Here is a 25,862-nt window from a genome sequence, read left to right as displayed (position 1 = left end):
TATTATGTAAAAATATTTTAGATTTTTATATTGAAACTTTAATAATTGTTAAGTAACGTCGAACGACCAAATCATTATGACCTCTCATCTAAACCGAGGCGATATTTATACTTAATATTTTAAGAAAGAGAAAGGAAAATTTATTAGGAAGGAATAACGATTAAAATGTTGATCTTTATAGAAAAATTAAACATTATTTTTACTAATCAATATTTGCAGGTTCTTTTTCTTCAATTACATTGTAAAAAATTATTTATAATACGTATTTTTTAGAGCCTTGCATAATTTTAATTTACATGATCTTTTACATCAGATTTTGACTTTCAAAATTTTAAAAATCATTTAATTATGTTAACTTTAAATAAAGATACATTAAATTAAAATATATTGGATTCACAAATACACACACCAATTAAGGAAATTTCGAAGTAAATACCGATTAAAGTTATATCATTTTATAATACATTTAATATTATAAAAATTTGTAAACGATTGTTAATACACTCGTATGTGAAATATCACGTGTAAATATATCAGATGAACTCTTATTTTTATTAACAAAAAATATTTTTCCTTTTTACAAAAATAAAACGCTTTTATTTACACTTTTATTTATAATTTTTTGTGTGAATAATGCGAGTTAACAAAGAATTTAATCCTTTATACATGCTTGTAAAGTAAACTAAACGTGACTGTATATATAAAAGTAATAGAATATACTATTCTATTACTTTTACAGGTTACACGATGGATTCACTGATCCAATCGAGGGTCAGGAGCCAATTCCACCAAAGTGGTACAAGTGGTTGGACGGAGTTTTATCTATCACAGTAAAGCCAAAAATAAAATACATGGGTAAATTATAACAACTATTTTACAAGAAAACGTTTGAGCAAAAAGTTAAATATTCTATATTTATAGATATAAATACAACTCTTCTTATTTCTTGACAAAACATGTAACTAATTAGCTCGTTAATTATTCGATATAATAATGAATAACGAATAAGCAGCAAAGAGAATCTCGTAAATGTTAAAAGATAAAATATACAGAGAATGTGTATCTATATTTTCTTTAATAATGCAAATAGATAATAAAGCTTTATTTTAATTTATTATTAAGTTTGAAAGAATTTTAATTTTAAATTTAATAAAAATATGTAAAACTAAGTAATGGACAAATAAAGCACAAATATATTTTAAAAAGTTCTTGATTAAAAAGAACAGATTTTAATTTTAAGTATAAGAGGATGTTCACTTTTCTGTGTCTGTTTGTTCTTAATTATTATAAATTTAACGAGCTAATTAGTTATATGTTCTGTCAAAAAGTCGATTACAAATTTTATTAATAAAAAAAGTTATTGATAAAGAACAACTATTGATAAGGAAACATTAATTTGTACGAAGTCTGGAATGTTGTATATATTTTTCTGTCTATTTAACACAAAAATTTATCAATGCAACATCAATAAATATTATATAGAAATATAATATAGAAATATTATATCTTGCCTTTTGCAACCATTGTATTTATTTTGTTTCATATCTTTTTAATACAATTTCCATATAGGTATAACCGTCTAATAATAACATTAAGGTCAGGTGTGATTCTATAGCTTCGGCTGTGTTTGCAGGGAGCATATTATACTATTAACACTATTACATTATTCTTTGTTTTATGTTCTAATGAGTAATAAAAATAGAATGATAATAGTACCGATAAGCACGCTTTCCAAGCGCAATTAAAGTCGTGGAGTCACATTTGATTCCGATTAATTATTTATTCTTTTATCTCTAAATAAATGGAAGAACAAATTATTGTTTACTTCCTTTATCCATTTTGTACGTAGATTAGGTAAAAAAATGAACACAGCATTGGGTAAAAAAATGAACATATCAAATTTAATCTATTTTGAATACGTTCTAAAAATTACCATACATTAGATTAAATTCGATTATGTATATTGTTAATTTTTTAAAATAGATTATGTACTGTTAATTTTTTTAAACTAATAGAGATATCATAATTTACAGAGATATCATATTTTACAGACATCATAATTCCAACTACGGACAGCGTACGAAGCGCAGCATTAATCGAATATCTCCTCACTAATGAGACAAATATACTTTGCGTGGGTGCAACCGGAAGCGGCAAAACTCTGACGGTGTCAGTGAAACTGTCACGTAACATGCCAAAGAAATACATTTGCGATTTTATGACGTTCTCGGCAAGAACCACGGCGCATCAAACACAGGTACAGCAAGAGAGCAAATTACGTATTTCTCGAACAGGAAATGAGATTAGTGCCTAATTTCTTGCAGGATTTAATTGACACGAAATTAGACAAGCGACGCAGAGGTATCTACGGGCCGCCTATCCTGAAAAAGCAAGTTTTCTTCATCGACGACTTGAATATGCCGGCATTAGATACGTGTGGCGCTCAACCACCGATTGAATTAATTCGCCAATTCATGAATTTTAACGGTAAGAGAAATTAACAACGTTATAATAACGTATTCAATTAATTGAGTTGATACATGAATCATTTAATACGTAATAAATAAATATGATGAATGAATATACATGAGGAAATAGCACAAGAATTAAATTAAAAGTGATTAGACACGTATGATGATCGCAAATATATTTGCTTGTAATAAATTTATATAGAATTTTTATAAAATTGTAATAAATATGTATATATTTTAGTTACACTTGTGCTTAATTTTAATATGTAGTCTATTTCTTAAATTGTATGTAGTTGCAAATATATCTATAAAAAATATACAGGAAATATTAAAAATTATTCAGCTTTTGATCGGAAAGAAAAATTAACAATATTTTGTATATTGTAATAAGTTCTTTACAGTTTTTCTAATTTAATTTAAGAGGAATTATTAGCATTTCAAACTGATTGTGTTGAAAGTCTGAAAATTTTGGTGCGCTATTATATCTGAAATAGATTAATTTAATAAAAAATATACAGTACTAGACAAAATAAAGTACGCATTCCAAACATTTTCACATTTATGTAAATAACTCGCCAGTCCTGGCAGATAATGATGAATGAGGTAAAAGAAAGGTATTTTAGTCTACTTTGCAATAATGATTACAAAAATTTCAAAAACAATTCGAAATCCTTTAAGTCAAGTCCGTTAAATTTATTATCAAATTTATCATGGACAAAATAAAGTACGCAAGTGAAAAAAAAAGTGTAATAAAGACAAAGTTTATAATTAATATTTTGTATGGCCACCTTTTGCTTGTATGACGGCTTGCAAACGTCGAGGCATACTTTCGACAAGGTTTTGAATGTGTTGCTGATCAATATTTTTCCATGCTTTCATCAATGCTTCCAACAACTTAATTTGATTCGTTACTTCCCCTTTATCAAGCTTTAGGTCCAAAATTGACCACAAATTTTCAATCGGATTCATATCTGGCGATTGCGCTGGCCAATCGAGCAGTTTGATCCCAGAAGTACGAAAAAAAGCGGTAGTTTTACGAGCGGTATGTTTGGGATCATTATCTTGTTGAAAAATGAAGTTGTTCTCCAGACCAACCTTTAGCAGAGACTTTTCTAAATTTTCATTGAGAATATCAATGTATACATCTGCTGTCATTATACCGTCGATTTTGATTAGATTTCCCAAACCAGACCATGCAAAACATTCCCACATTGTTATGCTGCCTCCTCCATGTTTGAGTGTTTTTTGGATATTTTTGTCGATAAGTTTTTCGCTAGGCTTTGACCAGATCCGTGGTCACTGTTTATGACCGCAAAGTTCAAATTTGCTTTCGTCACTCCAAAGGACCTTTTTCCAGAAATCCACTGACTTGTTAACGTATTTTTTTGCAAATTCCAGACGTTTGATTTTATTGGCCTTCCAAATCAAAAGACGACGCACTGCAAAACTTTCTAAGTCCAACTTCTTGAAGTCTCCTCCGCACCATTCGTTCGGAAATATTTAATTGTAGGTTTTCTCGGATAATACGACTAGTAACAGTTGAATTTTTCTTTACTTCCCGTATGATTCTGCGGTCTTCGATTGGATTTGTCTTTCTCTTCCGTCCACGTCCTGTCTTATCCGCTACTGTACCAAGCTCCTGGAATTTTTTCCATATCTTTCGGACTGCGCCTTCATTTACATTGTACTTGCGACCGATTTCTCTATTAGAAAGCCCCTTCTGACAATCCTGAATTATCAATTTTCGAATTTGCTTGGTTTCCATGTTCACTGATGAAGAATTCTTACTATACTCTATCTAGCAATATTATTAACTAACAAACCTGCTTTATTCATTTGTTTATATATCCTTCATTGTTACGTTTATGTATCTTTCATCATCAACAGCGCCAATTATTATATTATTTTCATAAACAATGTTGTACGTACTTTATTTTGTCCATGATAAATTTGATAATAATATAACGGACTTGACTATTAAAGATTTTCGAATTGTTTTTGAAATTTTTGTAATCATTATTGCAAAGTAGACTAAAATACTTTTCTTTTATCTCATTCATCATTATGCTATCTGTGAGGACTGGCGAGTTATTTACATAAATGTGAAAATGTTGGGAGTGTGTAGTTTATTTTGTCTAGTACTGTATATTGTATTATTCGAAACATCTAACTTTGACCACTAATGGCGTTCTCTATTGTATTAATATTTTATATAAATGAATATAAATTTTATATCTCGTAAATTGTACAATAGACGGATAATAAGGATCGATAAAAGAACTTTTCATTTTCACGTTGTAACATAGCTCAATATTTTTTATTTAAGTGATTTGAAATCTTATTCCGTATTTCCCTCTTCATTAAAATCTCTATTTAAATGGTTTCTTCACAGTTAGATTGTATGTCAAAGGTAAAATTAATTCTTAAATTAATGGAAACTCCTGATCTTGTAAAACTCTTGAGATAATTGAATAATTTTACTTACAAGGAAATTAATATTTTTCAAAAAATAATACGTCCTAATGTATGGAGTTGTCGTAATGACTTTTTTTTAGAGTAATGACGTTTTTGTAGAGTACGCATTTCGGAAAACAGAAAAAAGTTTAATAGCTCAAGAAAAATAATATAATAATTCCTATAGCGTTATGAAATACTTACCTCTGGTACGTATGACGCAATAAGAATTCAACAAATTTTAATAACCAGTTTCTACAAACGTAATACTCCCCAAGGCACTCATGCCATTAGAATCGATCTCCTACGTGGGTGAAATCCAATAATATGGACATATGCATCTCCCACATATGTGTCCATGGGGAAATATTAATATATTTTATCCATAATGGAACAAATTATATAATTGTGAAATTTTCCATAAAAAATTGTTAATAATATTGTTATCCGATTATCTTATTATCTGATTACTGAGTAAAGTTTCAATAAATTAAGAAATTTTCAGGATCTTTATCTCTCTTATTAATGTTTTCCTTCAAAAAGGAAACTTAATTAAACAAAAAATAATACCTTGCTTATCCGATGCAACAAAATATAACCCATAATTAGCAATCAAAAAATTTAAGTTGAGAGATAGATTTTCTCTAGGGTGGTATGACAAAAGGAAGATCGGATCCTTCAGGCTGATCGAGAACGTGAATTTCGTCGCAGCTATGGGACCTCCCGGAGGTGGAAGAAACCCAATAACAGCTAGACTTTTACGGCATTTCCATATTATTGCATTTCCAGAGATGCAGGACGATGCGAAAGTGAGTTTGCATAGTATGTGTAAAACTACACGTTAATGTTAACGCTAATTGCTTATATTTATCGACAATTATCCAAGAAAGATCGGTTATGTTATTTTTATTATCAAGAAATAAAAATGTAACATTTCACTAAAATCGTACTTTTAGAGTAAAAAACGAGATTACTTGATTGGATGAAATTTCTACGCGAAATTTCAAATATTGTATAAGATTTCAAATAAAAAGTAAAAGAATTCTATATCACATAATTTCGTGATTTTACATTCGTGTTGAGTATAAAAAATATAAATCTGCGCATAAAAATGTAAAAAAATATATAGAAATAATATGTTTATAAGCATAAAAAAAGAGGGAAAGAGAAAGAAAAATCTCTAAATTCAAAATGTCGATTTAAAATTTATATTAAATACGTATATATAAAAATATAATAGTAATAAGGCTCAATAAAATTTTAAAAAATGAAAGAAAAAGGGCTACGAGTCTAAGAGTTAGTCGTTAGAAATAAAAATTTTTTTTAAATCACAGGATAAAATATATCATTTAGTCAGAATATAAAACTTTAATGTATATATAATAAAATTTAAGATTTAATTATTTTACAACATTGTATGTTAAAGAATACTATAACAATTGATATTCTTATTGAAGGAATATTTCATTCAAGAGTGAAAGAGAAACTCATAACTGAAAATTATATTATTAATAAAGCAAAGCTGTCAACGACATTTTATACACGGGAAAAGTATACAAACGACATGATAATTAGAAAATTGTATTCCATAATATTTAACAAAATCCAACTCAATAATTTCAGTCATCATGTCACTTGTATATAAGGAGTTCGATATAAGAAAATTTCCGATGACGTATCTTGTTACGTCCGGAACTGCACATACTTGACGCGTATGTTTCCTTCCACTACGTCGTCAGGTTTTCTTCCATCAAATTGACATCCACACCCAGTCGCGTATAATCGCGACTTGTAGAAAAGACGGAACTCTGTGGCACCGTAGTTCACATTGTTTACCCCATTCCTTCATGTTCGTCGCAATTAGATGTCATAAATCGAGACCATACCGACCATAATTTATCATAATCACCTGCCCGGTTGATATAATGGGGTCCATAATGAACCCCGTCGACTCCGCACTCCCACGAGACCTTCTGTGCACGTTTCGACCAAGGTCGACGAGGCGGGTCTGAATTTAAGTATCGCTGATTAAATATTCATGCCAAACACATTTATACTTTCTGCAGATGATTTTCTCGGCTCTTATAAATTTCAATGTCATCTAACGTTAATTAATTAAATATTGAATCAAGAGTAACGTTATTATCAACGTTATATGCAATAAATTTAAACGACGTATAAATTTTAAATAAAATTTGGGAAGTAACATTTTTTAATATAAGCGTGTGATTGGCACGTTGATTGCGTTATAGACTGTCCCCATTCCAGATTTTTTTCTATAAACTCTGAATTAAAATTCAATATTAAAGTTAATCTTTTATTAGAAAATCTCTTCTCAACTATCTCTTTAATTTTCAAAATCAATCTAAATATTTTTATACCCCTTTATTTACTTAATTAAATTGTATTAAAGTAAATTTAAACTAAGAATTGCGTTATAATTTAAAAAATGAATGTATAAAGCACACTATAAAAACCAATTTTAATTATTCAAGAAATACATCCAACGAAAAAAGGTTATTCTTTATTAAAGCTAAATATTAAATCTGTGTATGTACGTATCTTCATAATAATATATTCAACATACAAACTTATGGATCTAACTAATTACATATTTAATTTACAGTCGCATATTTTTAAAACAATTCTTGACTCATGGATGTCAAGCATACCAGAATTTTATGATCTACTGGATGACATAGTGGACTCCACTTTAAAAGTTTTCGCAGTTATACGCAGCGAAATGTTGCCAACTCCCAATAAATCGCACTACACCTTTAATCTTCGCGATGTGAACAAAGTGTTCCAAGGCATTCTTATGGCAGATGCAAAAAAAATTTTAGTTAGTATATTTTTTTATTACGAATGAAAATTACGTAAAAATAAATCAAATAATAAAATTAATCTTATTTTCATTCAAAGCGGATCTCATAGTGTTTAATATTTATATGCAAATTTGCAAATACATTTTTCCGTTCTGTAAACTATGTTGTTTGTCAGACTTAAAATGCAATCATAAACTGAAGTTGGAAATAATATTATAAATTACAATTTTTTGCAGTGTATATTGTATATATATTTATGTTTATATAATATATCCAACAAATTGGCGCATATTTTACAGAAAAGAAAAATGTAGTTGCAAAGGATATGAATATTAAAGTACCAAAATGCGTTTCAACCGAAAATAGAATTCTGTATAATAAGTAATTTTTTAATATTTCTAAGTTAAAAATTAATTGTATTTTATTTAAAAATAAAAAGTAATCTGATAATAACGCACTTGTCGATAATAATGGATTTTTATGTATTATGAAAAGAACTATATAACAGAATATATGTTCAAGTGGTTAAAGTACGTGTATGGTCAGACAAACCTTCGGCTCTAACTCACGCATTGCGGTTTTGGCATTGAATGAGCATCGTTCAACATATATCGTTATTGTTTAATTGACGTAAAAAACGGTAAATCTGTTTGACAATAAGTGAAGAAAATAACAATTGCTCGAGTAGCTTCATACATGACAAAGCAGGTCACTCTACGTATAAATCGATAAACGTTGCTTGCAATTCTCTAGAAAAGAGAGATTATTTTAATCGGATTTATATAGTGTTTTATTCATACTATTAGCGTAAAATTAAATGCTTTGCGTGTGTTTTATTATCAAAAATATGTGTTACTTGGAATTATATCTATTTATATATTACGTGGAATTATATCTATCGAAAATCGACATTTGTCTTTCTCATTCTTATGCAATTCATTAATTTCTATAGAAATTGCTTTATATATTAAATAATGTTTGTGTCACATTTGATTAATATTTTTTACATCATACAGGTTCGCGAAAAATTATTATTACTTTGGTATCATGAAAATATTCGAGTCTTCAGCGATCGCTTTATAAATGACGATGATAAAAAATGGTTTGATCAGCTCTTATGCGACATATTGATGAAAAAATTCCATTATAACGTGGACGATATTATCGGAAAGAAACCATTATTTTATAACGATTTTTGTAATACAGTAGGAAACTATGAAGAGATAATAGACATCGAAAAAGTAATTTATTTTTATTTAAATTAACGCATAACTTAACACATACCTAGTATTTAATATAACATAATAATTTGCAAGTAATATCTTGTAAGTGATCACTAACAGTTAACAATTTGCAACAATATTTAATAATAAATAAGTCTAGCAATAAATAATAATAAACAATTAATGTAAAATTTAATAATTGATATTTTTAAATTTGTATGTGCAATTGTTGTCGTTGGACATTATAACACTTATGATTTAAAATGCAAATTTAATTTAAAATTTAGATTTTTTGCATACCTTATAACACTTCTTTTATAAATGACTGTAACGTTTATAAATATAATTGTAAAAATTTTGCTTTACATATATTAATCCTTTTTATATGTTTTATAGATGAGAAATATTCTACTTGATTATTTAGACAGTTATAATGATTTAACGACATCACCGATGCAATTAATATTTTTTGAAGATGCAATAAATCATATTTGTAGAATCACACGAATACTTAGACAACCTGGAGGAAATGCCTTACTGCTTGGAATAAGTGGATCAGGTACGCTGTAATTATTTAAGATTAAAATATTAAAATGTTTTATAATTAATAATATCTTTACAATCTATGTATATGTATATATATGCGTCTTCATCCCTCCGTTTAAGAACTTATATTGTATCCGCTGGAAATACGGAACAAAATACATTTTTGTTCTTATTAGGACGTCGAAGCTTGACAAAGCTTTCATCGCATATCAAGGAATACAATTGTTACCAGATTGGAATCAGTAAAGCTTATACAACTCACGACTGGCGAGACGACATCAAAAACATAATGCTAAAAGCAGGATTGCAAGATCAACCTATTGTCTTTTTATTTTCTGACATGCATGTAAAATGCAGACCAGAAAATGTGGAGTTAAATGAAAAAGTATAACTTTCTAAGTGCTCTTATCATTTATTTTAATTTATATACTTTATGAACAAATGCTACTGCATTTGTTAAAAGGATATATTTGATATTAAAATGCATCTTAAAGAAATATTTTACAATCTTAATGAAAAATTTCTTAAAGAAAAAAAAGAAGATAATTTACTTGCAGTATTCACTATTTATAGATAACTGCGTTTCCTCAACTGAAACACGAAACTCCGTTTTCATATTTAAACTGTATCTCAGAGGTATTCCACAAAATTATACGTTCTTGTAGGTAACGAATGACTCGATGCTGGAGGATTTAAACAACATCTTAAATAATGGAGATGTACCGAACATATATCAAACTGATGAAGTGGATCAAATATATCAAGCAATGCGAGTACCAGCACAAGAGGCTGGATTACAAATCAATAGAAGCAACCTTTTCTCCGTTTATCAGAAAGCAGTAAAAAACAATTTCCACGCTGTCATTACGATGAGGTATTTTTACTGAAAAATGTCTGTTATAAATTTCGTTAATGACATTTTAATATATTTATTCAAGTTACGTTGCAAATTGATATAATTATATTTATAGATTATATTAGAATTATGTGTTTATTTATAATTATATCAATTTGTAACATAACTTAAATGAAATCATTATAATCGCTGTATAATCACAAAGTATTTCTGGAAAATTAATGAGATTTATGCGATGTTAAAAGCAGGAAAACCTGACTTTTACCAATAGCTCTAATAAAATACTAGACACGCAATACTCGAGTCACGCAGAAATATTGTTTGTCACGATATGATAAACCCACGTAAAGATTCACTGGCGAGATTTGTACGTTTATGGCGAATAGACACGATTTTGATATATCGAATGTCACAGAGCTTTTAGTATCCGTGAAATCATTAATTTCATTTTGCGTCACATATGTCATGAAGTTAAGCCATGTAAAAGTAATCTCATCAGATGAAATGTGATAAATATAGCGCAAATGATATTGGCATAAGTTTCCGTTAAAATTTATTGAGTGTTATTTGCTAAAGAATCAATATACGTATTTGACACAATTTTACATTACAATCTATGCATTTGGTCTGCGTAAGTATCTTATAAATATTTTAAATTCCATTAAAATAAACACTTAAAAGTGATGAAACTTTGAGACCAATGAATTCAGATTCTAACAAATTAAATACCGTAAATGTAGGTGACTCGGGACAGTGAAAGTAACTTGGAACAATTTAAAACTTAAACTTCCTTTAGAGACTCATTGATGAATTCCATGATTGAATTTAACAAAAATACATGTTGTCCCAAGTTACCTGCACTGTCCCAAGTCAGGACATTTGTGGTATCCTATACAATCCTTAATCACTTCTTAAACTTAAATTACTAAAAGTTATGCAAATAGAGCATTTTTCAGTATATAAAAAAAGTATATAAAAAGAATTGAAATTCGTTTAATAATTCATTCGATAAATTAAAAGTAGTTTAGAAGCTATTTTTATAAGACAATGTAAAAATATCATATTTTCATTATTTTTAATACATTGTTAAATTATAAATTATAAATATTAAAAATAGTAATTCTTAATATGATTATATGCAACAAGTTTATATTGTTGTTTAATTCAAAAGAGATGTAATCTCTTGAGAATATGATATATCGAGGATTATCGAAGGGAATTACTCTGACAACAATGGAACAGTAATTATAAAGTCGTTCAATATTGGTAGATAGATAAAATATGGAAATGACAGAAAGGCCAATGAGAAAATATAGATTATTGATCGACAAACTTAATTTCTTTGCATAGACAGTACTCCATTTGATATCAATCAATTTTTCATAGAATATGCAAGTCGTTCACGATTGAGAGATTGATTAATATTGAAATTGTCAATTTCGTAAAAATTTTGTCGCAAATCTATAATATTGCATTCAATGTGTCTCCTTCTTCTATGATCTTTCTATCAATAATTCCATCAAAATTATTTATTTTTTAAACTATATTTTTATGTTTTTTGTTAATATTTATATTTTAAAGCAAAAGAAATTTTATAAAAAATGATATTATTTGTCAATCTTTTAATTCTTAAATAAAATTTTGACTTTTTATCTTACTTTACTTAATAAGTTTATATATATATATATATTATAATATTATAATATATTATATGAAACATATTATTTACATATTAAACTATAATAATTAAACACAGTATATCTGTGTACAAGAAGATTTGCTGAACTATAAGCATCTATAAAATATAGTCTTAAAGAATTTAACAAATTTTCTGCAACAAATTATTTAAGGAGATTTGCTGAAACACTGTCGAATATGTATAATAAACTATACATTGTAAATAAATTAATTGAATTAAGTTCAAAGCATATTAATTAAATAGTTATTGTTTATTATGAGAATATTTATAGAATGTTTGTGAAACATTAAATTTATAAATTTTTACAGAATACAATTTACTTTTTTATGTTACTATTTGATTCTAAAACTTAATTATAAAACATCTATGATTTAATCTGCATAAAATAAAAGAAATTTAATCTACATACTCTCTTTACCATAAATTTCTAATTAGCTTAATACATTTCCAATATTCAGCCCGATTGAAGATACATTTCGCGCTCGCATCAGACAATTCCCGGCACTAGTAAATTGTTGTACTATTGATTGGTTTTGCCCCTGGCCGGATGCCGCACTTCAGGTTTGTACAATACAATAAAGTGTGACATAATTAAAAATGTCCAATAGTTTTTTTATTGTAAGTACCTTTAAACAGAAATCACAATATTATGTCTACTTTAAATATGTCAATTACATGCATGTAGATTCTTCTTATTATATATATAAAGTCTTATTATTTGACATGCGGAACCTCACCGACGTATTGAAATTGTCTTCGTTATAAATGTCCGTGACACGTGTCATTAGTAAATTAAAGTAAATTAAAGTAAGGAAATCCAAAATTTTTTCCAAATTTCTGAATTATATTGAGTGCTCCGTTCAAGAATCCAGTTTTGGAAATCTGAGAGTGACTCATTCAGGACGGACCGCTTAACTTTTTTAACCGAGTTGAACGGTATCAAATTGTTATATTGCTGAGGATGACTATAAAGCGAATCGAAACGTTCAAGATTTTTGAATAAAGAAGACATTAACGTTATAAAGAAATAATTTTTACTTATCAATAACTGTACGCAACTCCTTTCGCGCTGTTCGACTCTTGTTAGCCTTGAAATTTATGTATTATTATTATTTTAAATATTGAGAGTCCGATTTTATTCATTATATTATTAAATGTAAATTAAAAAATTTATTTTTTATGTACAAGTTGCACATATTGTTACATTGGATCAGAAGATGAAAAAGTGCTTTTAATGATAAATGTAATGAAATTGGTCCTTAGCATGCAACGTTTAAACTAGGTTTCGTTATTCACTACAAGTACTAAAAATTTATAGTTCACAATATATTATATATACCATAGATTTTTACTTGCAGTGAATAACGAAACGTAGTCTTAGTAATTTCGTGACATTACGAATTCAGAACTCCACTTCCCATCTACTCCGGAAATCTCTTTCAGTAAATTAATTTCCAAATGTAAGCACAAATATAATCCGCATTTAATCCATTTTGCGTTCATGGGCTAAAATATTTCGAGCGCCATTTCAAAACGTGATATCATCTGGGTAAATTTTTTTAGGAGTTATATTATTAGATTATAATTTAAAAATTAATTTTTGCGATATCTTTAAAAAATCATTTATTTATATGAAGTACAAAAACAGCAAAAAGCACAATAAAATTACGTACATTGATAAAGTAATAAGTATATTTTCCATAATAAGAATAGAAAGCAATTTTAATTTTTCTTATACACTATAAATCTTGTTTATATCTTATGACTTTAAATTATCTATGAACAAGACTATTTCAATGCTCAACTAAAATTAAATTCTTTCTAAAATTTGCTGTCCTGAATTGTAGCTCACTCAGCACATGCCTTAATACACAAGTTTAACATAAATTTATGTATCCGCCAATGTAGTAATTTCTCAAGGTTAATAGCAAATTATTACAGTTATACGAAACGTATAATAAACAAATTCAATCTTATTGAAAAGTACAATATATTTTTGTTTAGAGCATAGCAACACATTTTCTGTTGGATATCAAAGACAAGTCGATCTCGAATGATATTTTGCAGTCTATCGTAAAAATATGCAAGTATATACACTGCAGTGTGATCGACGCTAATGATCGCTTCTTAAAAGTAAATATGCAATATTAATATTTTGCTAACGTACGAAATTACAATTGTTGTAACAAATAATTCATCTTAGGAACTGGACCGTCATAATTATGTTACCCCAGCATCATATTTAGAACTGCTATCGAATTATGGTGATCTTTTAAAAAAGAAGAAAGATGAATTAAATTCTTCAATGATACGTTTGTCCACTGGTGAGTAAGAATAAAATTAATTAATTAATTAATGTAAAATAAATTAATATAAAATATATTTATTTACTATATTAATAAATGTGAAATACATACTTAGATAATATGTATTTGGAAATATTTTCTAATATTTATAAGCTATGTTAAAGAAAACATTATATAACATAAAAGGGTTAAAAAAAAGATTTAGAAAATATTAGAATGACTTTATCATAAATTCTTACACGATATGACTCTAATTAAAATTATCAAGTTAAATTGTTAAAATAAAAATCCTCATTTTATTTAATATATATTTCTTATTTTATTATCTTAATATAACATCTTAATATAACAAATTTCATAGGTCAAAGGTAAATGACCGCTGATAGTTTTCCAGTCTATAAATTTAACGCCGACTGTCTGACAGTGGCTCGTAATTCGTGGTAAATTCGGAATATCGATTTGCTCTGTGTGCCGGTCGTGAATGTTATTCACGTGCTAAAAGGCAGGAAATGAAATGTCTCGATTCTTAATATTCTTACGATATACATTTATTAACATTTTCAATGTACAGTGATTCTGCAAGTGTAATACATCCAAAAAGTATTCTATCTTAATCAGTGTTAAATATATTCTTTATAGTAATTCAATTTTGTCTAAATATAAATTTTAATATTTATATTCAATATTTGTATTTATTGTGGAAGATAGATACAATTATCTTTTATATATCATGTATTTAGCCATAAGTTAATTAAACATTTTATTTACAATGTTATTATAAAAATATATATAAACATATTAAGTTGCTAAGAACAAAGAAAATTGCGTCCCTTTGAAGACTTTGTATTGATTAGCAGCCCGACGAAATGAGAACGCATCTATTTAAACTATACGAGCCCATGATGAAAATTTACAGATTCCAATTCGTTTACAATAATGCAAATTAATTACTCCATCTAATTTACATAAATCAGCATACAATTTGGTCTTTGTAACGCGTATCTTTCTCGAACAGGACTAAATAAATTTGCGAATACAGAAACAGAAGTGAAAGACATACAAGAGATACTGAAACGAATGAAGCTTGAGTTAGAGCAAGCTACAGAGACTACAGGAAGAATTATACATGAGATTACACAAGACACAGTAAGCATTTCAAAGTTTGTCAAAGTTCTGAATCCTCATCACACAAAAACTTCTTCATTTCATGTCTTATACGAAAGATATAACTTAGAAATTAGTAAAGAGTTTCGCAACAGAAATAATTTATTTTAGTATGTTTTATCGGCTGAAATCTTGAATTATAGAAGGAATCTTTTCAATGTATATTTAAATTTTATAATCTTCTTGAATATCTTACAAATCTCTTCACAAAAAATTTTATAGGAGATTTATGATAATGACATTATTGCTTTGTAAGGAGGTTATAATAAAATTATTATTATTATTATTATTCGAAGCCTTTGTGAGGATTATTTCTTCAGAATTTTATTATAATTTAATTAATTCAAAGAGTTTGAAATAAAATTTTGTAACATTTTAATAAAATTAAAAGAATGAGAGGTTTTCTCTAAGATTCATATCCCAAGGTAATACATGTCTAATACAAAGTATGAGATACGCAATTTAGAAGTGAGAATAATTAAATGAAAATATTCCGACTCTTTTATCCTTGAAAAAAATATCGTTGCATAAACAATTATTTTTTAAAATAAAGCATACAGAATAATTTGTTTATTAAAATTTATACATATGAGTTTTATAAAAATCTAATCTATTTCATGAAAGAAAGAGAAAAAGAGAGAGATACAGTAATTTTGAACTCAGTTATCACATTAAGTAATATATTTTGTAACAATAAATGTGTAACAAAAGATACATTATTTTAGGTAGAAAATTTTTGCCCTTATAATTTGCATATAAAGCATAATCACAATCTTTCACATTTTTACAACTTATATTAAATTAGCATTATTCATGAGAAAAAAGGTGATAATAAATAAACGTACTACGAGATTGTATGTATTCTTAACTTGAAAAAGCGAAGTAATATATAATACAAACCTTTCACAAATTTATTTGCATATTCCTTTTAATTTGTGATACATATTTACATTATATATGTATGTGTGTGTGTATGTATATATGTTATACATTACAATTACTTTATCTCACGATTCTATTCTAATGAGAAATTGAAAAAAATATCCATGACCTTTATATGTGACCACAAAAAATCGAACTTTTTCCGAAAATTAATGTTATTATTTTGTATCCCGTCAGGTCGTACAACTTTTGTATGAACTTATTTTTTATTTGATTTTATTCTATAAATATAAAAGAGATAGTCCTTTTATAAGGGGGTGTTCTCTTATATAGGTAGGACGGACATCCTGTATATTAAATCGTTTCTCCGTATATCAATCTGAATTAGAAGTTTTCATTTCTTATTATCCAAAATGTGGATCTGAAATTTCTGTGGTAAATTAATAATTTTAGATATATTTGTGGGAAAAACTATTTAATTAATTATTACTTCTACGTATAACTCCTTTATTCTGTTAATATTATTTAATGATTGACGATTGTGCACTAAAAACCTTTACTATTCGCTTGTACAGTATTTGATACTTATACTTTGTTTTTCCCAAACTACACTTTATGCAATTACCATACAATATGCTTCTTGCAGATTGAAGCAGAAAAGACCAAAGTGATGGCTATGCAACAAGAAGCAGCGATATTAAAAATGAAAGAAGAGAATAAAGAAATCAGAGATGAAGCGGAAGCAGATTTGAGTATGTTTTATCCTTACAAAGCACAGTTTCCTTACCAAAGAACAGTATTCTCAAAATAATGTTATTTAAAGCTTTAAAAACAGACGTGCATGTACATGCATATATATGTATTGAAAATAACATTCTTGTGACAGAATATTGCGTAAAGAAAGTATCGCATGTTATTTACTTTGAAAGTTTCGCTTTCGGGAAAATATATCGCCTCATATAGAGTTCAAACGTCAAAATTTTTCAACAGAGAATTTTACGACTAAAACAACATGAAGTTTATAAAATTCGTGAAAATGTAAAAATGTACACAAATTCGCTCGTGTACATTGTGTAATCAATTTGCACATATAGTTCACTTTATATATTAACAAACTAAGATAAAAATGTAAAAATTTGGATATACGTATATTGAATTATATATTGATTTACACAATTTTATATTGATTTATATAACCACGAAAAGTTTGTTTAATTTTAAAAATCAAAATTAAACTTTAATAAAGCAGTGCCTGTGTGTGTGTTTGTGAATACCAAAACTATTACTATTAAATTTAATATATTTTGCATATTCTATACGTTACAGCACATAAAATACAAATATATGTTTTTAAAAATGGTCCAACTTTTTTCAATTATTTAAAAAATATGTAACGTTTAAAAAATATTATTTATTTTTAAACTATATTTAAATAAATTATATATTTTATATACACAAATATATATAGAAAAGAATACATATATATACATATAATATATATATGTACTCTTTTTCCTGTAAAAAATATATTACGTATAATAAATAACATTTCGCTCATAAAAGAACGTATTTACGAAAAATATATTTGGCGCAAAATGCTCTACCGTATCTCTCAATGCACGCATAATATTTAAGAGAATATGTTTTTGAATAAAATTTTGTTGTATGTGAAACTTAACTGTGCTTGTTTGTCTATAAGTTACATATACGTGTATACAGGTGAAGTAAAGCCAATGCTCGAGGCTGCTGAAGCCAGTTTAAAGGCACTAAATAAGAGGAACATTACGGAAGTAAAGGCGATGAAAAGACCGCCAGTGGGAGTACTCTTAGTGATCGAAGCAATATGTATTATAAATAACGTGGCACCAAACAAGGTTTACTCAGAGATATACTCAATTTTGCAAATATTTTATGTAATAATTATTAACTATTAAGCAGTATCCAAAATATCAGAGTAATATTTTTTAGTTTGTAATATTTATGTAATTATATAATCGTACAATTGTAATACAATAATCATTGGTTTTTAATTATTTTTACAATTTATTTATGCATATTTTATATAACAATATATTATTTTAACGATTTTGTACTTTTTTATTATTGCTTCAATAAAATATTTCAATTCTAGACATAATTTTAATAAACTTTTTATGAAGAATTTGTAAAGTACGATTTTTAATTTAGTGTAATAATTTTTGAGTATAATAAATAAGTTTTAAAAAGTGAATGATTATTCTTAGCTTCCTGGAAAACTTCCCGGTGAGAAAATATTGGATTATTGGACTCCTGGAATTCAAATGCTAGCAGATCCAGTTTATTTTTTATATACAATGGCACATTTCAAAAAGGAAGATATCACGGAGGAAATTATCAATAAATTAAAAGACTATGTAGAAAATCCCAATTTTCAACCAGATAAAGTAAACATTTAATTGTATAGTAGGAAATATGTATATATATTTGTGTAGTATTTTTAAAGATTTTTTAATATTGCAGTATAAATATATTGCAGTTACAAATGTAAATTAATGTAATATAAATTGTAAATACTGCATATTTTTTGTATTAAAATAACAATAATAATGTAATTATTAAATCGTATATTCGAAAGATACTTCAAGTTTCGAGGGCTTGCCATTCTTTATGTTTGTGGATCCGTGCTATGTACAACTATTATTTCGTAAATAAGAAAGTCGCACCCAAAATGGCAGCCTTGGAAAAAGCAGAGAAAGTTCTCATTAAAACCGAAACAGCACTGGCAGATACTATAACGAGACTTCAAGAGATTCAGGAAGAAATTGAAAAATTGCAAGATCAATTGAGAGAAGAGGAAGCAAAGAAAGTTGAAATAAAAAGAGAGAAGCAGCTTTGCCAAGAACGAATAGCACGAGCTGTAAGACTAATTCTAGGCCTGTCGGATGAACAAAAACGATGGATTATTATGGTAGATAATATAAAAATGTCTTTAAAGAATGCTGTCGGTGATATTCTTTTATCATCAGGTATGTAAAATTTAAGGATTGCTTCACTCAAATTATTTACATTTGTTTGCATATAAAAAGCAAGAATGCCATTCTGTCAGTTTTGAAGATAATTTTTTGCATAAAGTGGTTATTATATAAAATGATTTACAAATTTATAATTTGTGCACAACTAACAAAAACCTTTCAATAATTTCAGTACATACTGCACAATGATAAACAACCTTTAATTTTTAATATTTAATCTAACAACAGATTATATTTTAATCCAAAATTACATTTTAATTATACAAATCAGTAAACAAACAAATATTACAAATAATTAAAGCAGTCTGGTAATAATATATACATTAATAAAATAACGCTAAATTGAAAATAAATAATAAATTTCTATCAAAGAAACGAAAAACATAAAATCATATCGTCGAAATATATCATTACTGATAATTGCTTCTTTTTGAGCGACATATAAAAAATCTGTGGCTACATACAATAATTTCCAAACCAGTACATTGAGCGTCTTCTAAAATTCTACAATTCACGTACTTTAATAGAACTGGTGCAATTTTTTATTATATAAAAAAAGTCATAGACAATTTTGATAAATTCAATTTCCTATCTGAAGCGGTTTCCTCTTACAGAGAATATTGACTATAATCTGATTCTGCTAGCGATGTTCACGGCCTATTAGCGCAATGCCTTTGACAATCTTAAAATAAAATTATTTTTTAAAGTTAAAGTATACTTTAGTGGTAAGTTTTATGTAATTATTTATTAGATATGTATATATGTGTGTGTATATATAGTGTATATATATAGTATAGATACATATATACATATATATATACATATATATAAACGAAGTTTTACATACATATATTTTTATATCTAATACAAACAATATATATAACAGTTAAAGATAACAGTTAAAAATAAACAAAAAAAAAATAAAAATCGTAAAACAGAGATATAAAAGCATTTTCATAAAAATATTTTAATTAATTTTTAATGAACATACTTATTTTTAATTATAACGCGATTTTTTAAATTTATAATAATAATTTAAGTTTTTACATCTATATCTCGATAAATATTATTTGTAGTGTTAAATATATATTTCTCATGGATTCTCTCTAATCTTAGTCCGATTGTAAATAAGACAATATCTTCGTACGGTTCATTGGTGACGATTGTTTACTGTTCCATTCATATGAGATTGACAAAGCTTCGCATGTAGCAGCTTAATCGAGTGTCCGCAGTAGCTTTGTCTATTCCAGTAGTAGAACAGGTTTGATTTCACACAATTCCTTTGTATCTGTAGAAGCTTCCATCTTGCTTGTAGGTGCAATTGCATACCTAACACCCTTCACGGACACTTATCGCCAAAATCTCTTGGCAACCTGGTACGATGCTCTTGGTGAAGATGTTCCTCACACTCCCGGGTGCAATCCGATATTAACACTCGGCAATCAAATGGAAATAAGAAATTGGCATATGAATGGTTTACCAAAAGATACCCTATTCATCGAGAACGCAATTCTTGTGATGAATTCCAAACGATGGCCCCTCTTCATTGACCCTCAGGCACAAGCAAATAAATGGATACGTAATATGGTAGGTATTGCGTAGAGAGAAAAGTAAAAATCCTTTTATTTGCACATTGTTTGCAGAATTTATATTCCATAAATTTTCTGCAGCTGTTGACAAGAGGCTGGAATAAAGCGTGAAATAAAAATTTAAAAGAGAAATTACACCGCATAAAATATATAGTCATAACGTATACAATATAAAAGCAAAAGAATTTATATATGGCAGTTATTATTATAACAAGAATTCGATTAAACAGAATATTTGTAATTTTATTTATATGAAACATAAATTTATTTGATAAAGCGATGATTTTGTCAGAATATATTAAATTTATCCTTTACATCTGATAAAGCAATAATGATATTGAAAATACATAAATATATTCATTATACAAAAATTTGTGTGCCATAAATTTATAAAATTTGTGGAATATTATTTTATATACATGCATTACAGTTAATACATATATGTATATATACTTTATGGGAAAAAAATTTTGAATTAAATTTTAAATTATGTTTAATTTTAAGCAATGTTAAGATATTTATCATATATATATATATATATAAACCTTTAAGAAGAGTGTCCAAAATTTAAAAAAAACACATTTTAAAATAATTCTTAAATATATTTCAATATATATCAAATTTTATATTGTTTATATCATTTTATAAAGATTTCTCTTGTACGTAAAAGTTTAGATCATAATAAGTGTCATGATAGAATTTATTATATTATGTATATTATTAAAGGATTGAATACGCTATTTGACTAAATTTTTGAAAACTTAAAGAATTTATGTTTGCCTTTTTAAAGTAAGGAATTAAATTTTTAAAGTGTTAGAAAATTGAATTAGACAATTTTAGTTATATTAAATTCTTTAGTGATTATTGCTTTTATGTAGCAATTAAAATTTGTTTATTCTTTTAATTAATTGAATTTTCAATTTTAGTGCAAACCGATTGGACTTTCCATTGCAAAAATGACGGATAAAGATTTATTGCGTACTATTGAAAATTGTGTGCAATTCGGAAAACCGTGCTTGATAGAAAACATCGGTACTGAAATGGAAGCTTTTCTAGATCCTATTCTCGCTCGTGCATTGTTCGGTCACGCTGGACAGCCGAGCATCAAAATTGGCGAAAATATAGTATCCTACAATTTCGATTTCCGTCTTTACTTGACTACGAGATTATCTAATCCCCGTTATACACCAGATACAGCGACAAAAGTACTGATAGTCAATTTCACGCTGACTGCTGGGTGAGATTTTAATTTCTGAAAAAGTCTGCGTAAAGAATTCCGTACATATGTAAATTTTATAAATTATGTAAAGTTTTATAAATTATTATTATTATATTTTTATTGTAAAGTCACTATCAAATCGTATCTAACGGTAATAGTGAAAATTTAAATCAACACTATTCCTGAGATAGCAAAGACTAAATAAACTTTTCTGAACATTCCTTTACCATTTTTTCTTAAACTTTCATCCAACAAAATTTACTATTAGTATTATATCAATGTAATAAGTAAAAAATTGTACTAATATCAAAGACTAATACTGATAACCAATCTGTAATTTTGAAATATAACATATATAGTAAGATAAATTAAATAGGCTTAATCTCTTTTCTGATTCTTACTTAATAAAATAGAAAATCGTATTCAATTAATTCGCACATATTGAGTCTGATATTTGATTCTAATTTTATGTATGTAACCGTATAGCGGTCTTGCCGATCAAATGCTATCTCTGGTTACTATAAAGGAGCGTCCTGATCTTGAATACGAAAGGAACGCACTTATCGTATCGAGTGCTGAAATGAAACAGGATCTGGAGGAGATCAAGGACAAAATTCTTTACAGACTCACGGTATTTGAAGGATCAATAATTGATGATATTGATTTAATTTGTATCTTGGAGACTTTAAAAACTAAGAGTGAGGAAATCAAGGTAAAATATATATAAAATATTCGATTGTTATGAACTTAAATTTGAATGATAGATTTGTTTACTTTTTTCTTATATGTGATATTAATTTAATTACAATAAGATCTCAGTATTCTTTGATAGAATACAAAATATATTTTGTATTCTAATTTATAAATTGTATATTTTATTATACGTGTATACATATTTGTCAGAAGAAAAGAAAAAAGCTATTTAACAATATAATAGATTTTTTTTTATAGATGAAGATGGAGACTATTGAGCTTACACAAACAGACATTGATTTTACAAGATCATTATATATGCCAGTAGCAAACCGGGCACAAATATTGTTCTTTTGTATCGCCGATCTCCAACGTATCGATATCATGTATCAATACTCTTTAGAATGGTTTGTTGTTATATTCAATAGGAGCATATCTAATACCAAAATAAATGGTAGGTAAAATTTATTTATTTATTATAAAAAGCTTACGACTAGTAAGTATAAATATTTGCAAATACCAGCTTTTAAATTTAAAATTTTAAAAATTTATAAAGGCTTGATACATTGCGACTCTTAATTTAATTACTTAAAGAATTAATTTTGTAATTAATTTAGTGATTTAATTTTCCAGATAATATTAACGAACGAATTGCTAACATCAACGAGAACCTCACATTTGCTTTCTTCACGAATGTCTGTCGCAGCTTATTCGAAAAACATAAAATGCACTTCAGTTTTCTCGTCTGCGCACGTATTCTTTTAGATAATGGTACAATCGATCCAATGGAATGGCGACACTTTCTTACAACAACCACACCTATACGGGTAAGACGTGAACTGAATTTATATTAACCGCGCTTCTCATAGATAATGAAAACTTATTTTATTGACATTTTATTGAATTAATTAACATATTATTTTTAAAAAGATATAAAACATACAAATATAACGTAATTATATCTATGTACATATATATATACATAATATACTTTTTTGTTTAATACGAACTTTATAAATAATTATTCATTAATATAATAATGTAATACATTAATAAATGAATATATTGCAATTTTTTATACAAAAAAACTTATAATCTTTAAAATTAATATTCTATTTGCGAAATATATTTAGTAATACTTAAACGTTTAATTAAATATAAGATATATGTGTGTAAAATAATATAAATTTATTTTAAGTCTATTTAACTTTAAAAGTATAAAATATATTTTCATCTCTTCTTTCTATAAATAAATATGAAATTTGCTGTGAATAGAAAAAAATTAGAAATTAAATTTTTAATCTCTTTTATGCGCAAGCTCCATAATATGTTTTAACATACAATTCATGTGTTTAGGAATCACGATATATGAAAACATATATTATTTCTGTCACAATATCGATACATCCAAGATTCTCCTCTTTATAGAAGTTGCCAAATCCCGCATCAGAATGGATTACCGCACGATGCTGGCAGGAAATTCAAGCTTTAGAGCGACTTCCAAAGTTCGACAAATTTATCACATCTTTCCAACTATCGTTACGTCAATTTAAAAACATATTCGATACTCAGGAAGCACATTTGTAAGTAGATTAATGTTAAAGCTTTATGTTAAAGCTCGTATCCACTAAAATAATTATAACCATAACATTAAATTAATCAACAAATTGCAGTTACATAAATTTCAATAGAAGAGAGGAAGCAGATTAAATTAAGTTAATGTAAAATAATTTATTTTGGTAACAAAATATTTTGCTGTATTTAATCGTATTAATTAATAAGTTTCATTTTTAATTGCAAGAATGCTTTTTAATATAAGTTTTTAGAAAATAGTTCGTATATTATATTAAATATTAAATAGTTTTAAAATTTCTCTCTCTCTCTCTCTCCTTTTCCATTTTTATAATAATTAAAGATCTTGTGCGCGCTAATAATAGAATTTTATTTGATTTAGAGCACCATTTCCTCAACCATGGGAGACAAAACTCGACGATTTTGAAAAGTTACTGGTACTCAAGTGCTTACGGCCCGACAAGATCATCAATGCTATACAAATTTATTTGACAAAATATCTGGGACAACAATTTGTTGAACCCCAAACTACAGAATTATTAGCAATTTATGAAGAATCGTCCAACACCACGCCAATTGTCTTTATTTTGTCGCCTGGTACTGATCCAGCTGCAGAGTTGTATAAGTTCGCCGAAAAGTTAAAAATGGATAGAAAATTGTATTCTATATCTCTTGGTCAAGGTCAAAAATTCAGAGCACAAGCTATGCTGAAAAAATCAGCGGAAATGGGCACTTGGCTCTTCTTTCAAGTTAGAAACTATTTCTTTTTACTTAATTTTTTTATAGATAGATAAATTTAATCCATGTCTAAAGTATAAAGATGTAAATTAATCTATAATTATTTATTACTTTGATATCATAATAAATAACGTAAGTGTTTGTTATCTTTTGGTGACTAATAATAATAATTTAAATCCACAAAATCTTCTATAGGAGAATATCTTTTCTTTATATTACATTAATACTTACACAAAAATATTAAAACCATTTTTTAACTATTTATTTAGAAATAATAAGAAAATATATATTTTACGTAACAATTCCAGAATTAAACACAAAGTTATAATTTTTTATACAAAAGAAAAATGTTCCTTTTGTCTTTATTAAGGGTACGGATATTGACCAAAAAAGCAATCATCTCATTTAGAATATTGTACAAAGCAAAAAAGTCATAAAAATGATTTATTGCTCTGCGTAGAGATGCCATTAATATCGTAGCAATAAAGAAGAAGGGCGGCAGCGAGATCTATATGTTTACCGAGATAGCTGACCTCATTGTTATGTATTACAATATAGGTGAAATAAATGTCATAATTTGAGACAACGTTACTTGAATATATAAAGCAGTCGAA

At 27.0% G+C, this 25,862-nt stretch overlaps 1 protein-coding gene across 1 annotated transcript in view; it reads left to right on the top strand.

Annotated features, from left to right (window-relative positions):
• The window catches only part of LOC108762540 (dynein heavy chain 1, axonemal), a 102,920-nt gene that overhangs the window by 70,977 nt on the left and 6,081 nt on the right, over positions 1 to 25,862 (top strand). The window contains exons 29-52 of the mRNA XM_018509582.1: positions 740 to 855; positions 2,052 to 2,257; positions 2,325 to 2,487; positions 5,574 to 5,734; positions 7,552 to 7,767; positions 8,767 to 8,991; positions 9,370 to 9,532; positions 9,696 to 9,904; positions 10,185 to 10,393; positions 12,533 to 12,635; positions 14,079 to 14,207; positions 14,278 to 14,398; positions 15,396 to 15,526; positions 17,073 to 17,178; positions 18,146 to 18,300; positions 18,670 to 18,849; positions 19,041 to 19,431; positions 20,753 to 21,024; positions 21,953 to 22,263; positions 22,732 to 22,957; positions 23,197 to 23,392; positions 23,572 to 23,765; positions 24,367 to 24,521; positions 24,893 to 25,259. Coding sequence (XP_018365084.1) covers positions 740 to 855; positions 2,052 to 2,257; positions 2,325 to 2,487; positions 5,574 to 5,734; positions 7,552 to 7,767; positions 8,767 to 8,991; positions 9,370 to 9,532; positions 9,696 to 9,904; positions 10,185 to 10,393; positions 12,533 to 12,635; positions 14,079 to 14,207; positions 14,278 to 14,398; positions 15,396 to 15,526; positions 17,073 to 17,178; positions 18,146 to 18,300; positions 18,670 to 18,849; positions 19,041 to 19,431; positions 20,753 to 21,024; positions 21,953 to 22,263; positions 22,732 to 22,957; positions 23,197 to 23,392; positions 23,572 to 23,765; positions 24,367 to 24,521; positions 24,893 to 25,259 — 4,705 coding nt within the window. The remainder of the gene's footprint in view (positions 1 to 739; positions 856 to 2,051; positions 2,258 to 2,324; positions 2,488 to 5,573; positions 5,735 to 7,551; positions 7,768 to 8,766; positions 8,992 to 9,369; positions 9,533 to 9,695; positions 9,905 to 10,184; positions 10,394 to 12,532; positions 12,636 to 14,078; positions 14,208 to 14,277; positions 14,399 to 15,395; positions 15,527 to 17,072; positions 17,179 to 18,145; positions 18,301 to 18,669; positions 18,850 to 19,040; positions 19,432 to 20,752; positions 21,025 to 21,952; positions 22,264 to 22,731; positions 22,958 to 23,196; positions 23,393 to 23,571; positions 23,766 to 24,366; positions 24,522 to 24,892; positions 25,260 to 25,862) is intronic.

Source organism: Trachymyrmex cornetzi, unplaced genomic scaffold, assembly GCF_001594075.2.
Source record: "Trachymyrmex cornetzi isolate Tcor2-1 unplaced genomic scaffold, Tcor1.1 scaffold11, whole genome shotgun sequence".
Classification (NCBI taxonomy): domain Eukaryota; kingdom Metazoa; phylum Arthropoda; class Insecta; order Hymenoptera; family Formicidae; genus Trachymyrmex; species Trachymyrmex cornetzi.
Note: the sequence above shows the minus strand (reverse complement) of the source record. Positions and strands in the feature narration are given on the sequence as shown.